The sequence below is a fragment of the Prionailurus viverrinus genome, chromosome E1, assembly GCF_022837055.1.
Source record: "Prionailurus viverrinus isolate Anna chromosome E1, UM_Priviv_1.0, whole genome shotgun sequence".
Taxonomy (NCBI): domain Eukaryota; kingdom Metazoa; phylum Chordata; class Mammalia; order Carnivora; family Felidae; genus Prionailurus; species Prionailurus viverrinus.
This window is the reverse complement of record NC_062574.1, coordinates 17,490,679-17,507,475: the sequence shown is the minus strand read 5'-3', so window position 1 is coordinate 17,507,475 and position 16,797 is coordinate 17,490,679. Positions and strand designations below refer to the sequence as shown.

At 52.1% G+C, this 16,797-nt stretch overlaps 1 protein-coding gene across 19 annotated transcripts in view; it reads right to left on the bottom strand.

The window, feature by feature from the left end:
* The window catches only part of MYO18A (myosin XVIIIA), a 102,275-nt gene extending 86,518 nt beyond the window's left edge, over nt 1-15,757 (bottom strand). For 17 of the 19 annotated variants that reach the window (XM_047834081.1, XM_047834090.1, XM_047834086.1 and 14 more), the window contains exons 1-2: nt 15,608-15,757; nt 1,749-2,827 (exon numbers count right to left, since the gene is read on the bottom strand). In XM_047834081.1, coding sequence (XP_047690037.1) covers nt 1,749-2,747 — 999 coding nt within the window. In that variant the 5' untranslated portion in view covers nt 2,748-2,827; nt 15,608-15,757. Of the gene's footprint in view, nt 1-1,748; nt 2,828-11,837; nt 11,939-13,124; nt 13,148-15,607 lie in introns of those variants that run through there. The other 2 variants (XM_047834085.1, XM_047834084.1) reach the window with 2 other exon arrangements.
* Nucleotides 15,758-16,797: the final 1,040 nt, after the last annotated feature.

Sequence of the window (16,797 nt, the reverse complement as noted above, 5' to 3'; positions counted from 1 at the left end):
CCACGGGGGCCAGAGCAAGCCAGGGTCTCGGGGATACCAGCTGTAGTGTGGAATGTACCAGGGTCTCCAAAGCTAAACCATCCACTTCCCCAGGAATGGGGGGAGCAGCAGCTAGCTGGGAAGGGAGAGTAGCCGAGAAATACGAGATGCCAAGAGGATCCCTAGGCTATAAAGAGAAGACTAAACAGCATCTGGGATGCCAGGCCCAGGGCCCCACAAAGGCCTGTGCTGTGGTTCAGCAGGGAGCTGGCAACAGTCCCCTAGGGGACTCATTCTTTAAGAAGAAACTTCCATCTGTTAAAAGCAATGTTAGCCTGGGAGGAAGTAGACAGGCATGGCAACATAGCATGGGCTTTGGTTCTAAGATAAAGACCACTCCCTCTACACTGTGGTTCCCTGAGCTCAGTCTAGTCTGGTGGCTAACACACAGTAGGTGCTCGCTGTGAGTTTCCGGAATAAATGAGGCCAGGTCCTTCCGCGGATCCCACAACAGCCTCCCTCCCATGCACTACCCCTTCCTGACTAGCAAAACTGCCTGACCTCTACCAGGCCCCGAGTAAAGGAAGGTCCAGAACCCAGTTCCAGGGCTTCCTGCCAGACTCTGACCCTGCAGCTCCCAGGCCCCCCAGGCCATCTGAGCATCCACTTCCCCTCCCTGAGAGAAAGCTAGGACCAGGACTCTGCCTGCTTCCTTAGCATTTCCTCCCACTTCCGACTTGGACACATCTGGTTGGTCACTTAGTGCTGAAAGAGGTCCCGGCCAGCCTGTGTACTGGTCAGGCTGCAGGCACCAGAGCTGGGCAGTCCGAAAACCTGACAGCTGGGAGGCAGGGATGGCCAGAGGCCAGCTTGTCCTCATGTGCTGTCTCTAAGTGGAACATTCCAAACTGATATGTAGCCACGCTATAGGTGGAGTCAAAAGACCCCTGGGCTTAGAGATCGCTGTCCCCCTGGAGACCCGTTCATAAATATAATCTAAATCTCTTCTACTCCTATGTCACCCCTTCCACTGCTGTTTTGAGCGGGGTCTCACGGATAGTCCGGTCAGACTATTTCTGTAGGCTTGACACCTGTTGCATCTCCAGGGTGTTTTCTTCTTCCAGGAGAGGTAGTAATGACTCTTGGAGCCCAGGTGATCTTTATAAATCAGGTCCAGTCACTCCCCCCAACCCCGCTTCAAACCCTACAATGGTCCCATTTCACTGGGATAAAATCTAAATTCCTATCATGACTTGCAAGGTCCTCCATGATCTGGCCCCTGCTTATCGCTGCAACATTACCTCCTGTTCAACTCCTCACTCAAGGGCAAGAGGAGGTCTGAAATCATCTTACCCAAGAGCTAGCAAAACAGCTGCACATCCCAGAAGTTCCACGACAGCCCTGATTTGAAATAGTCCATCTTTTTCTTTCAAGTCTAGTATCTAAATAACACGGAAATCCTACGTTTTACTCCAGATACCGGGCTGGACAAGTAGTCCGGACTGTCTCTCATCTGAAGTGGCACGTGTTACCCTCCACACCCCAATTTAGGGCTCAGGAAACATGGTGCCCAAACCCCGAACCCTCGCCATCAAGAAGTTTGTATCACTGTGCACCAGCCCCTGCTAAGGTCGCTCCTCCCTGCGGGCCAGGTAAGTTGTCCCTCGGGCCAAGGAGTGGCGTGACTTCAACTCCCGAGTACCCCAGTCGTCCGCCCAAGCACACTTCCAAATCCCTGCTCCCCCGCAGCTGCCCACGGGGACACTCACATCGGCTGGCTCCCTGCGGGGTCCCTCGCCACTCCGCAGCCAGCTCCGGCTCAGCTCACTGAGCTCCGGAATGGGTTGCACCTTGAGCCGCACACTGTCCCCGGACTGCCGGATCATCTCCACGATCTCGTCCCTGGACTTGCTCTCCACGTTGTGCCCGTTAATCTCCACCAGACGATCACCCGGCACCAACCCCAGGGCCAGGTCCTTGGTGCCCGCGCCGGGCTCAGCAAAGTGAACCACCCTCCGGTAGACCTGGCCCTCGGGGCCCCGATCCAGCATGGTTGTGCGGCGCAGGGAGAAGCCGAAGTCTCCAGTGGGCCGTCGCTGCAGCTCCAGCTCCCGGAGGGCAGGCGGTGGCAGGTGCACCACGGGGGGCAAGCGCAGGTCAGCCGGGAACCTTTTAGTCACCAGCTCAGGCACTCGGGACCGGGGCCCTGGCCGAGGGATGCCTGCGCCGGGATGCTGCACCAGCTGTCCCTCTAGAGTCCTCGCCTCCACCTGCGGGGACGGGGCCGCAGAGTGCTCGGAAGGGGTGGAGGTTTCTGAGGCACTCTCATCCCGACTCCGCTGGGAGAAGGAGAAGCGTTTGACAATCATCTGTGAGTTCTGCTTGGCCAGGGAGCCAAACTTGGCCGCCCGCTGCAGCACAGAGCCGCGGAAGCTGCCTTCCTCACCCTTGAGGTCATCGCTGGAGCTGGCGGTGCTTAGGTGGCCCGAGTCCAGGATGACGCTGCCCCTGTTGCTGTCAGAGTCAATGTCGGTCAGGTGCAGGTCGGAGCCACTGGCCACCTTGATGGGGATGGGGTTGGAGATTTCCAGGCGGGTCTTGGACTCACGCTTGGAGGAACGGTTCAGATTGAAGAAGCCACGACGCAGGCTCATCTCCTCCAGGCTCCGCAGCTCTGCCGCCGACATCCGCTCTTTCTTCTCCTTCTTCTCCTTCTTCTCCTTCCGCCCGCCATCTTTGTCCTTGTCTTTCTTCATTAGGTTGAACATGGTGGGGTACAGCTTTTGGGGGTGGCACCCCTGGGGGATTACGGGTGCTTAGCACAGGGCCCTGGTACCCCGCCTCGCTGCTGCAAACAGAAACAGAGAGAGAGAAAGAGGTTATTCGAGAGGAGCCTCTTCCTGTGTCTCCAGTGCAGACCAGGCCAACTAATGAGCACAGCTCGTGGTCGCTGAGAGCTAGCTCCCTACGCGCCAGGTGCTCTGTTCTATACAATACCGTCTCTGTTAAGCCAGTCGTCATAACACTGCTCCAGGAAGGTCTGTGAGTACCCCCATTTCACAAATAAGGAAACTTGAGGTTCCTTATTTGGAGCCCAGACTCCAAAGTCTGTCATTGCCTTTAATCCCTGATAGGTGTGCACAGAGGTGGCGTCTGGGAGATGTGACCTCCTGGCAAGAGGGCGCCATCAAGCTAACCTGGTACCCGACTGAAGATTCAAACACAAAGGCCATCACCTCCCCAGAGCCAATAGCCCAGTAAAGCAACAGACATCGCATGCTATTTGGCTCTTTCCTAAGCCTGTGATCCCCACGGAAGCAGCCTTAGCCACCGCCTGACAGAAGACCTCAAAGAACCCACCCCGATTTGATGGCTACCACTTGCCGGGCACTTTACACGCATTACCTCATTCGAACCTCACAGCATCCCTGCACGGGAGGGATCATTATCTCTACTTTACAAATGAGAAAACAGGGCTCAGAAAATTAAGTATGTTGTTAGTTGTCACACAGCCAGTGAGTGGCAGTGGTGGGATCCCATGGCAAATATTGTTTTCTCTCTAGGTCCTCGGCGCCCAAAGTGAAGCGGGGAGGGTAGGGGAAGTTCCACACTGAGCCGAGGACAGACAGCTGAGAGGTGGGGGTGGGTCTGCTGGATAAACAGGATCCTGAAAAACTCATATCCTTTTCCCCAGACCAACAACTAAATATAGCCTGGGGAAGAAAGTCGTGGCAGCCTGGGAGAGAATGCCAGCTCCAGGGCACCTGTGCCTACGATGCCAGCCTTCTGCCCCTATGCCCACCCGACTGGGGACAGGACTGAGCAAAACCTGGTGGGGGTGGAGTTGCAAGCCAGGGAACAAGTTCTAACCAGCAGTGAACAAGAAGGAGAAATAGGCCATACCGCCTAATTAGAAATTAAATGCAATTTTTTTCTCTCTCCGTGAAGGCCTCCCCCTCTGAGTTCTAGACACGGGACTGACAAGCTCACTCCTTCCAGCAAGGACCTTCTGCAAGACCTGGGGAGGCCTGTCCTGTCCATGTACCCCACTGCCACAATCAAGCAAGGCCCTCCAGGCTCCCCCATCCCATGGATCCCTAGCCCAGGTACAATGCCAAGGATGACTTCAGGCCAGGAACTCCCAAGGGTCCTGGTGCACCGGCTAATTGCTTTCTCCAACGTCCAGCACCCTGACCCATAGGTTCCTGCGAGATCAGCGTATTCTTCCTAGAGCAGTACTCTTCACAGAAATATAATTCAAGTCATATGTGTAATTTAAAATGGTCTCGGGTGCCTGGGTGGCTCAGTCGGTGAAGTGTCCGACACTTGGTTTCAGCTCAGGTTATGATCTCATGGGCCCCTCATTGGGCTCTGCACTGACAGTGTGGAGCCTGCTTGGGATTCTCTCTCTTTCTCTCTCTCTCTCTCTCTCTCTCTCCCTCTCCCTCTCCCTCTCTCAAAATAAATAAATAAAATAAAATTGTCTAGCAGCCACATTAAAAAAGGTAAAAAGAAACAGGTGACTGGGGCGCCTGGGTGGCGCAGTCGGTTAAGCGTCTGACTTCAGCCAGGTCACGATCTCTCGGTCCGTGAGTTCGAGCCCCGCGTCAGGCTCTGGGCTGATGGCTCAGAGCCTGGAGCCTGTTTCCGATTCTGTGTCTCCCTCTCTCTCTGCCCCTCCCCCGTTCATGCTCTGTCTCTCTCTGTCCCAAAAATAAATAAACGTTGGAAAAAAAAAAAAAAAAATTAAAAAAAAAAAAAAAAAAAAAAAAAAAAAGAAACAGGTGAAATTAACTTTAATGACATACTTTAATGTAGCTATATTCAAAACACTGTCGTCTCGACATGTGATCTTTCTGAAAAATATTGAGGGGCGCCTGGGTGGTTTAGTCAGGTGTCCAACTTCGGCTCAGGTCATGATTTCACGGTTCGTGAGTTTGTGCCCTACATCGGGCTCTGTGCTGACAGCTCAGATTCTGTGTCTGCTTCAGATTCTGTATCTCTCTCTCTCTCTCTGTCCCTCCCATGTTCATGCTCTGTCTCTCTCTGTCTCTCTAAAAAATAAATAAACATTTTTTAAAAATTTAAAAAGAAAAATATTGAGATGTTTTACATTCCTTTTTCCATATTAAGTTTTCAAAATCCAGTGTGAATGTCATACTTAGAGCACATCTCACTTCAGACTAACTACATTTTAAGTATTCAACAGCTAGTGGCTCTTGAACTGGGCAGCACAATTCTACAGGAATCCTTAATTGTAGAGCATATCCAAAGAGATGGGGAATCTGGCCCAGTTACTAGCTCCCTGTGGATCTAACAGGCACCGTTTCCCCCTCTGACCTGTTTCTACCTAGTAAGACAAAGCTCCTTCTGAACCTTTTGGTCCAAAATGCTCCATGCACAGTACCTGGAAATAGGAAGACAGGAAATCTAGGGCCCAAGAAGTGCAAAGCCAGGGGCAAACTTGTCCTGCGGAGTCTGGACTGATCTGGGATGGGGGAGTACCTGACAGCAGGCATCCTCTCTTATGGGCTCTATTTTGACATGGGGAGTCTCTCTCCTCCTCAACACTGATGGAGTGTGGCACAGACATACCATATACCAAGACGTGGGATCTTCAGCTGGTCACTGCCCACCTTACCCTTCACCCATCACTTCCTGCACTGTCTTAAAAGGCTGATTAAAAAAAATTGGGGGGGGGGTGGGGGCGCCTGCGTGGCTCAGTCGGTTAAGCATCCGACTTCGGCTCAGGTCATGGTCTCACGGTTCGTGAGTTCCAGCTCCTCATCGGGCTCTGTGCTGACAGCTCAGAGCCTGGAGCCTGCTTCAAATTCTGTGTCTCCCTCTCTCTCCGCTCCTCCCCTGCTCATGCACTGTCTCTCTTTCCTCCAAAAATAAATAAAAACATTAAAAAAATTTTTTTTTAAATAAAAATTTTTTTTTAAATTCTTAATGTTTATTTATTTTTGAGAAGGAGAGAGGCAGAGTGTGAGCAGGGGAGGAACAGAGAGAGAGGGAGACATAGAATCCGAAGCAGGCTCCAGGCTCTGAGCTGTCAGCACAGAGCCCAATGTGGGGCTCGAACTCACGAACCGTGAGATCATTACCTGAGCCTTAGATCATGACCTAAGTTGGATGCTTAACTGATGGAGCCACCCAGGTGTCCTTTAAAAGGATGATTTAGAAAATGGCTCCAGGAGCGCAGCCCAACCACGCAGAACCCAATGCCTACAATGCTCTCCCCCCAAGACACTTCATTTGGTCTTCAGTTCTTACTCTGCTATCCTTCCCCAACCCTGGCTCTTTGCTGGGAGCTAGACACCTGTGTAGCACCAACAGAAAACAGGTCCCAGAATTCTAGAACCTTCGGGCTGGAAAGGTCCCTGAGAAGTAATTTAATGTAAATCCGTGTCTTGGCAAAAGCTTGCTCCTCGCTGCAATTGTGACAGGCAGGAACCACACACCGTCACAGCAGTAGCACAGGAGACAGCGCTGGCCAGGAACGTTAGCAGACCTGGTATCTAGGCCTGGATCTGCCAACAAATCGCTAGGGGACCTTGAGCCTGTCACTTTGCTCAAGGTTGGGCTGGATGATTTGGTCTCTTGTCGCTCAAAAATTCCAAATATCTAAGTCTCTTGTGGACACAGGTTGTTCATTAACCTTCTGCCAAAGTTACTCCTCTCATCCCAACCCTGGAGCCTTTGGAGACTGAGTCCATTTCAGCCCTTCCCTCATTATCCCTGTCCTGCCACTGTTAGGCACACAGCTCACAAGGTACCCCTTCCCCACCGTCATCCCTCCAAGCCTGTCTGGGGCTACCTGCAACCTCCCTGTCCGGGTCAAACCTACAGTGCAGCCGCTCCTATGCTCCTCAGAGCTTACGTCTCCAGAGACCTGGGCTCTGTCACCTTCCTGTGGACCTTGTCACCATCTCTGGTTCATCTGCTGGTTCAAAGTCTCCAGCAGCAATGACATCAGGATCTTCCCACTCTTCACTCTGGGCTGCAGTTTCTACCCGCCTCCCCTTGGTCTCTTACCCTCTCCAGTGAAGGTAACCTTAGAGTTTTCTGACCTCCTTCTCTGTCTTTCTCCCCTCATCCTACTCCAGGAGGCCTTTCCTAATTTTAAGTGGAGGAAAGGTATATAGAAAAATTAGGGTATGTGCCCATATCATCTTGACCCTACTACTAACCCGATCAAAGCAAAGTACAATCGACTGACTCAACTCGGCTGCCTTATCACTTTAAGACAGAAAGCATTTTTTTTTCCAACGTTTTTATTTTTTATTTTTGGGACAGAGAGAGACAGAGCATGAACGGGGGAGGGGCAGAGAGAGAGGGAGACACAGAATCGGAAACAGGCTCCAGGCTCTGAGCCATCAGCCCAGAGCCCGACGCGGGGCTCGAACACACGGACCGTGAGATCGTGACCTGGCTAAAGTCAGACGCTTAACCGACTGCGCCACCCAGGCGCCCCTAAGACAGAAAGCATTTTAAGGGCAAGGACCCTTCAACTCAAATATGCATCTTGCAGTTCATCAACAGGGGAAACAGTTTCCATATTCACACAATGGAATACTACTCAGCAATAAAAAGAGAAAGCAACTACTGATACAACAGGGATGAATCCCAAAAATACTATGTCAAGCGACAGTAAAAGAAGGCTTTGACATAAGAGTACATACTGGTGAGGCTCATACAGTACACAGAGATGGTCCCTGACTCACAATGGTTCGATTTACAATTTTTCAACTTTACAATATGCACACATGAAAGTGATAGGCATTCAGTAAAAATTATACTTCGAATTTTGAATTTGGGTCTTCTCCTGACCTAGCAATATGCAGTAGGATGCTCTCTTGTGATGCCAGGCAGTGGTCCTGGTCGGCCACACAATCACAAGGGTAAACAGCCGATGTGCTTATAGCCGTTCTGTACCCACGCAATCATTGTGGGTTGTTTTTTTTTTTTAAGTTTATTTATTTATTTTGAGAGAGAAATAGTGAGCATGCAAGCGGGGGAGGGACAGAGAGAGCGGGAGAATCCCCAGCAGGCTCTGCACTGTCAGCACAGAGCCGGATATGGGGCTCGAACCCACAAACCGTGAGATCATGACCTGAGCCAAAATCAGGAGTTGGACACTTAACTGAGCCACCCAGGCGCCCCAACGATCCTGCTTTTCACTTTCAGTACAGTGTGCAATCATTTACATGAAATATTCAACACTTTATTATAAAATAGGCTTTGTGCTAGATGATTTTGCCCCACTGTAGGCTAATATTAATGTTCTGAGCACAATTAAGGTAGGCTAGGCTAACCTATGACGTTTGGCAAGTTAGGTGTATTAAATGCGTTTTTGAGTTATGATATTTTCAATTTACAACGGGTTTATCAGGAGGTAAGCCCACTGTCAGCCAAGGAAGATATGTATAGACAGAACTAACCTGCGGTGAAAAAAAAAAATCAGAACCGTGATTACCTCTGGAAGGTGGGGAGGCGGGTAGGGGTGGCCATTGCCTGAGAAAGGGCATGAGGGAACTTTCTGGAGTGATGTTCATGTTACATTACCTTGATAGGGATTTGGGCTGACGGATGTATACATGTGTCAGCAGTTATCAAATAGTGCACATGAGGTTGGTGCATTTCATTATGTGAAACAGGCACTCAAAAGAAAAAAACTGGAAACATATACTGCAGTCTAGTTAATGATACATACACTAAAGTATTGGGGGCAAGGTATACTGATGTCTGGAATTTTCTTTGAGATGTATCAAAGATGTAAGACGGTTTGATGGATGGATCAAGGGATAAATATGTGATAAAGTGAGGACAGTAAAGTGTAAATTGTAGAATCTAGGAAGTAGGAGGGGTATTCACAGTAAAATTCTTTAACTTTTCTACATTGTGATAAAATGTTGGGGAAAATACATATCTATCAAGTACCTACTAAATGCAGGAGAAATGAAACTAATGAAAGACTTAGGCTTCAGATGTCAGGTAGCAAACGTGGGACCAATTCTGAGGTAATAGCTATGCAATCCTGGGAAAGTCACCTAATGCCTCTGTGCCTCTGTTTTCCCATTTGTAAATGGAGATAATAAGAGTACAATAACAGGGGCGCCTGGGTGGCTCCAGTTGGTTGAGCATCCAACTTTGGCTCAGGTCATGATCTCACGGTTGGTGGGCTCAAGCCCCGTGTTGGGCTCTGTGCTGACAGCTCAGAGCCTGGAGCCTGTTTTGGATTCTGTGTTTCCCTCTCTCTCTACCCCTCCTCTGCTTGTGCTCGCACACTCTCTCTCTCAAAAATAAACATTAAAAAAATTGTTAAATAATAGTACAATAATAGTACCTACCACATAAGGCCTGGGGACTAAATGAAATTGGTATATAAGCCCTCCATATAACACGTAGCCCAGGGTAAGCCCTCAAGAATGGTACCCAATCATAGCAAGGCACATTCTTATCATCTAAATGGGACAGTAGACAGAATAATAAAGTACAGAAATGACTATCAGCCCAAGTGTGACTAAAATAAGTCTAAACATAAAATCTTAGTGCCAGACTGAACCTTTTTTTTTTTAAGTTTTTAAAGTTTATTTATTTATTTTGAAAGAGAAAGCATGCACGCATGAGCAGGGTAAGGGCAGGGAGGGAGGGAGGGAGGGAGGGAGGGAGGGAGGGAGGGAGAGAGAGACTCCCAAGCAGGCTCCGTGCTATCAGTGCAGAGCCCAATGTAGGACTTGAGCTTACAAACCAGGAGATTATGACCTAAGCCAAAGTCCAACGCTTAACCAACTGAGCCACTCATGCGCCCCTGGACAGAATCTTTGTATGTGGAAAGTAAAGCCCAAAGAAGTGAAGGCAATCCAATGAGCACATGGCCAGGCTGGATCACACTGGCTCGAGTCCAGAGGCCCCATGTAGCTACTGCCGAGACAAAGCACAAGCAATTCATAGATGCAGAAATATGAAAGGCCAACAAACACAAACAGGTATTCAGCCTCAGTCATATCACAGACACATGAAATGAAACAGACATGCTATTGTTCACTTATCAGGTTAGTAAAAACTACCATCATTAATAACGTCAATCAAATAGAAGATAGGAAGCAGGGTATCTGCTATGTGTTGTTGGGAGTATAAATTGGTATAAGGGCAAGTTGGTGGTATCTATGAAAATATTTAAATGTACATATTCTTAGACTGGGCAATTCTACATATACGACATCTACAGATATGTCCACACAATAAACATGGCTGATCTTTGCATCATTGTTTGTAACTCAAAATTCTGTCAATACAAAGATCATATCACTAGGGAAATAGCAAGATTATGGAACTGGACAGTTAAAAAGAATGAAGGGGCGCCTAGGTAATTCAGTCGGTTAAACATCCGACTTCAGCTCAAGTCATGATCTCATGGTTCATGGGTTCGAGCCTCGCATAGGGATCTGTGCTGACAGCCTGGAGCCTGCTTCAGATTCTGTCTCCCTTTCTCTCTCGGCCTCTCCCCGACTTGGGCTCTCTCTCTCTCTCAAAAATAAAAAATAAACATTAAAAAAAATTGTTTTTAAAGAATGAAGATTTGTATATACTAACCTAGAAAGATTCTATTCTATATTAAGTGAAAAACTCAAGTTGCCATATAATTTTTACTAAAATTTTTAAAACTATGTATATGTGTGCATATATATACATGGAGATTATGTATGTGCAATATTTGCAAACGCATAGAAAAATGTATGCTCTGGGAAAGAGACAGATTTTAGAAGAGTCAGTGGCTTTGTGTTTCATCTATATTGTTTTAATTTTTTACAATGAGAATATTTAGCTGGTAGGGGTGTATGTGTGTGTGTATCTAGGCCTAGTGGCTTTATTTCATTACTTTTTTTCAATGTTTCTTTTTTGAGAGAGAGAGACAGAGGCAGAGAGAGAGGGAGACACAGTGTCCAAAGCAGGCTCCAGGCTCTGAGCTGTCAGCATAGAGCCTGACGGGGGGCTTGAACTCATGAACCATGAGAGCATGACCTGAGCCGAAGGTGGTCGCTTAACCAACTGAGCCACTCAGGCGCCCCTAGGCCTAGGGGCTTTGGATAGTGGGATTATGCATAATATTTCTTCTACTTTTCTATATGCTCTTTATTTCCTACAGAATTTTTTTTTAATATTTATGTAAAATTATATTTATGAAACATGATATTGCATGTAAATATAAATAATATATGCATATGTGATAAATATGTTATATATAAGATATATATAACAAGCTTTAAAAAAAATGCCTGAAAAGATCCATTACAAGATTTTGTCTGTGGTTTTCTCCATGCAGTACAGGCAAACAGGGGTAGTAACACTTTAGCTTTTTAGCTAATAGCCTTTCCCAGCATATGTTACTTTTGTGATTTTAAAAGATTAGAAAGAAAAAAAAAAGGAAGGTTTGACAATCCACTTAGCATTTAGGCTGTAAACCAAGTTTGCAACTGTAAGTTCAAGGCTTGCCATCTCATGCCTTAGGAAAGTTTCAGTGACTTGGGGGACTTGGTTAAAATAGATCTCACTAGCGTCTTGTGGCTTTAAGTGGGGACATATTTAAATGGGTCACCCTGCAGCTGGCAAAATAGAAGCCCCAGGAAATGGAAACTATAACGTTAGAATCCCAAGACAAGGCGCCCAGACTTGGCTGCTGTGGGTGGACACTTAAAAGGGTCAGTCCTCCCCACCCCACTCCCAGACCACACTCATAAATAAATACAAAGGAAATACTTTCCCAAGAGAGCCGGCCTCTCTCCCTTGGCCTCTGACCTCCCTAAGCGGCCGTTTCCTACAGCCCAGAGGCCTTTCTCGGCGCCAGTCCATACCAAGGTTTGCAAAAGCGACCAGGCAGGACTCAAACAGCAGCACCTGGCCGGTCCCGTCCCGGCCGGGGCCCCCGCCGAGCGGCGCAGAGGGACGCCTGTCGCCTTCGCCGCCACCGCCACTGCCCGAGCCTCTCTCCCAGCCGGTCCTGCTTAGAGCTCCGCAGCGCCCCGTGACTCAAGACCAGGTCACACGGAGCTTATCTAGCTCCAGGTGTGCTCGCTCCGACTGCACGCTTCTCACATGACATCAGCCGGCCGGCGGGCCCAACCGCCCGCCGGCTCCGGCTCCCTTGGAACCCGCGGCGCTCAGCACTTCCAGGCAGCCGGCCGGTGCAGCCGCAGCCCCGCGGCGCCTCCCGCCGAGATACCGTCTCCCCTGGAACGCAGCGATCCCGCAGGCCCCGGGAGGAACGACGCGGGAGACGTGCCAGGAGCGCGGCCAGGTCCCCAGCTGCTCTTCCAGGTGCACCTCCTCAGCCCGAGGAGGGGTTTGCCGCAGTCCGCTGGGCGCTAGACTCCGCTAACCACCCCCACCCCCCCATTTCTGTGTGACCTTCAGCAAGTCCCGTCCCTCTCTAGGCCTCAGCTATTTCAACTATAAAATCTCCATGGGCCTGAGAGTTCAGACTTGGCCAGGAGCCCTTGCCTTTCCCGGGAGAGGTATTCTGCTCAACTACAAATTGCAGGTTCTAAATCCTGCTCTGCCTCTGAACTGCTGTGTGACCTTGAGCCCATCATCCAATATCTCTGAATATCAGAGGATAATAAAAATAATCCCCTGTAAGCGATGGTGAAGTACCTGGCAGAGAGAAAGGGCCAAGGGCCTTGTAAAACCCTCAGCCCTCAGTTTAAACTGCTGCCTGACTATAGGCTCTTTGAAACATCAAGGGAATATGGATAATTGACAAGCCGCACCACTCCCACCTCAAGGACAGTGAGGTGGGGAGAGGAGTGGAGGCTTTCCAGTTCTGCTCCCCACCTCCCCACCCCCAATCCGGCTCCCAACAACACTCTCTAATTCAGGCTACCTCAGAAAATGCTGATGGGGGGGGGGGGTGGGGATGGGGTGCAGTGAGCAGATCTTAAAGCACCCAGGGGCCTGACCCAACGTAGAACTTCAAGCCCCCAGCCCGAGTCCTGGGGGGACCTGTTAATCATAGCACAGGGTGGGCTGGGCCCTCCCATACCCTTGAAACTTTAAACTACACCAGGTCAGAGCCCCTCCCCTTTACCCACCACACCCGGGAGAGGCCTGGGGCCCAGAGCCACCAACAGGACCCGGCTCACATGGATGATCTAGTTCCCGTCTGTGGCGTCCACTTCAGGTGAGGGGGGTCTGGCTGGGGACAGATGTCTGGTTTAGAAGGAGCAAGAGCAGCCGTGCTGCTCTGGAGACCTGTGACACACCAAGTCCGGATCAGGGCTTCCTGAGTTCCAGCAACTAACTCCCTGCTCCACCCGAGTAGGGTGGATTCTCCCTTTCACACTAGCCCCAGTGCTGCCCCACCCAGTCCAGCTTCAGGTACCTGCCTCTGGGGGACCCCACACATTTCAGGCCCGATTTCTGAAGACACACGCACCCTTTAATGAGCAGCCTCAAGCTAGGCCGGTGAGGGGGGCTCCAGGCAACAGGCTGGCTACCCAGACTCCCAGGGAATGAGGTGGAGGCACCAGGCAGGAGGCAGGAGGGGCACAATCCACGTGAGGGCTTCTGAGGAGAGCCAGGGGCACCGGAGGAAGCCCTTAGGCACACACCCTGGCACCTGAGCCAGGCCCGCAGAGAGTAAACAAACTAGATACTCAGAGCTGCCAGGCACCAGGTCAAGTGTTCAAAGTTCAAAGCTTCCAAAGGAAGTGACCACCAGCACTCATTCTATCCCTCCCACATTCCCCCCTCCACCCCCACCTGTGATCCTTCTCATTTCCCTAACCCTCCAACACAATAGCTCTTCCCCCATGGTCTTCCTGGAATATGAGGCCCCAACTCCAATGTCCCCAACCCCAAAGGAACAAGCACACCTCCACCCGAGGCTATCTATAATTAGTCATGTCCAGCAACCAGGAGGATGTTTCCTGGAAAGCCCTCATCACAAAAGGACAGAGGGGAAGCTGAGGAGGTGGCAGGCCATTGACAAAGAGCCAGTGAGGTCTGTCAGGAAGCCAGAGACCTCAGGAGAGCAACTTTCAATATCCCCAAATAGAAAGTAGCCTCTGAACCAAAAGGGTGGGGAAAGTTAGACAAGGCCTGGCCCATTGCCATGCCAACAGGAAACCGACCTGCCTAAGAAAGGGCTCCAGAACTGGTAAGAACGTGGAAAGGTGATCTTGCTCTTAACTGTCTGGTTGACCTTCCCTCCCTTCCAGCATGGACCCAATGCATACACACTTCGGGCAGTTCACTCTCCTTATGGGGAATTACAAGGCCTCCTCAGCAACAGACATGCCGGGTACTCCAAAAGACAAATGAGCCCACACAAACCAGCCTGAATCATTGGCCAGGTGAAGGGGGGGAGGGAACCCAATTCCATAATTTTGGGAGTCCGTCAGAGGGCAGGAAGGCTCCAGGCAGGAGAGCTCCTCCCAAGAAGCATTGTCCCCAACCTCTGCACAAACACAAACCAAGAGGACATTGCCAAATACATGCCCGGTTGGCCAAGTGAGTAGGCAAAAGCAGTACCTTTAAAAAATACACCGTCTGCCTCCCCCCCATCCCTCCCCACCCCGTTCATTCTGGCTGGCAGCCTTTCCAACTAATCAGCAGGACACATGTGCCTTGTAACAGGGTGACATCCCCATCCCCCCTCTCTGCCCCCAACAAAGCCCCAATGTGTGCTATGTCCCTGCAGGCCTTATCTCAGCCAGGAACATGACCCACTCCTCACCATGCTTGGTACCAAGCCGCACCCCCACCCCCCACCACCCCCACCACAGGGGTGTGGAGCAGCTAACCTTACCACCTCGCCTCCCCATTGGCGAGACAACTGGCATGACAGGTTAGCAGGGCGGGGCGTCAGGGCAGTCTCTCCCAGAGGCCTGGGGCAGGCTGTCCGACCTTCCCACACACACCCCACCCCTTTGCAGGGAAAGGTGAGGTGAGCAGCCAGTCACAGGGGACAGGCAGCACTCCCTAATCTCTAAAGCCTACCATTCACTCACCCCCGTCTTCTGTCCCAAGGGGAGGGGGCCTGGGGAAGCGGGGTCTCCATTGTTTTGCCAGCTGTCTAGCAGCTGCTCCTTTGAGAGGAGCCCGCTGTCGGCCTGGCAGTGAAAGGGTGAAGGCCGCTGGGAGGGATAAAGGGTTCGGTGGAGGTGCTCGCCTTCCCCGCTGCCTTCCTCGGAGCCTCGCTCGGTCGGTCGGTCGGTCGGCCTGGGGGGGGGAGGGGGGGGGCCTGGGCCTGGCCCCGAGAAGCCCCCTATCCCGGAGGCTGCAGCCTCCACCCCGCAGCCCGGGGCCACCTGGGCTCCCCTCAGCCCTCAATCCCCCTAAACCGAGGGCCACCCTGCCCTGCCTCCGCGCGCTCCCGAGCTGGCACAAGGGGCCGGAGCTCCCCTCCCCGGCCCTCCTTGTCGGCCCCCATTCCCGGGCGCCCAGCTCCGCGGCGCGGCCGGGGACCGGAGCCGGGAGTCCGGGCCGCCGCTTCCAGGGGACAGTGGGGGAGGAGGAGCCGGCGGGCCCCGCCGCCCGCCCGCCTTCCCGGCCCGAGCCCGCCCCGCCGCCCCACCCGGCCCGGGCAGCCCCCGAGCGACCGCCCCCGCCGCCCCGCGCTCACCGGCCGCCGGAGCCCGCCCGGCAGGCAGCAGAAGCGGAGACGCGGCATCCAGCGGCCCCGGCCCGGTCCGGGCTGGAGCGCAGCGCGGCGCAGCGCAGCGCCGCCCCCCGCGGCCGCGCGAGCAGAGCCGAAAGGGAGCTCCCTGCTGGCGGCTCCGGGGATAAACGCCCGGCCTTCCTGGCAGCGCCTGGGCGCGCCTCCAGAACGGGCCATGCGGGCACGGGGCGCTGCTCTGGGAGCCTTCTGCCCGCGTCCGAGAGGCCTGGAGCTCCCGTCTGCGCTGGGCGCCGGAGGCCGCTGGGCACGCCCAGGGCAGGCACCGTGCCCGCATGTATAGAGCAGGTTCCTTCCAAGGCCGGCACTGGACTCCGCGCGCTGGCTGTGTCCGAGAGGGTGCTGCCCAGGGCAGTGCTGTGTGGAGGACGCATTCGAGTCTTGCTGGTCACATCTTCCCAGGGTGGCTCTGCAGGGGCAGACATAGGGCGCTGCTCGATGGTGCCAGATGGCTTAGGCCGAAGCAGACACTGCCCGCATGTCCAGGGTGGCACTCGCAGAATGTACTCCCCAGGGTGGTAGCTTGGTCTGAGAGAGCCCTGCCTCAAGTGCAGCTGCCTGAGGGGTGTACCGGGGCCCAGGAGACGCAGCCCTCAGCGGTGATCACTCAGTCCCCAAAGGAGTCCAAAGATGCTAATAAGATTAACACCTATCAGAAGCTTCTTGGTTTACAGGTCCCGTCATGTCCTCATCCAGTGAGATGTTTACCCAGGAAAGGATTATAGGTGTCCTGGAGAGGCCAGAGGTGTTTAGAGACAGGTCTTCCAAGGTAGGTGCTCTATCTTGAGTTCGGAGATGGAGAGATGGATGCTTCTACAGGCAGTGTGCGTACTGGAGTGGGATACCCCAGAATGTGGAAGAAACTGACTGCATGGTGCGGGAAGAAGGGTGTAGCAGACAAGAGCAGCTGCCTCCACAGTTAGCCCAACCAAGAATTTCTGCAGACAGAGGGGGCGGAAACTGACAGATCAGGGAAGGTTAGAGCAAGGGGGCTCAGGAGCAAAGAGGTGAGTAAGAGCTGGGAGATCCTGAGGAATAGACCACATCCAGGATGTACATTTTGGATAGAGGAATAGTGTGCCACCCAAACTCGATTACACAAATTTTTATTGAGAGGCTGCTGAGTGCCAGGTGCA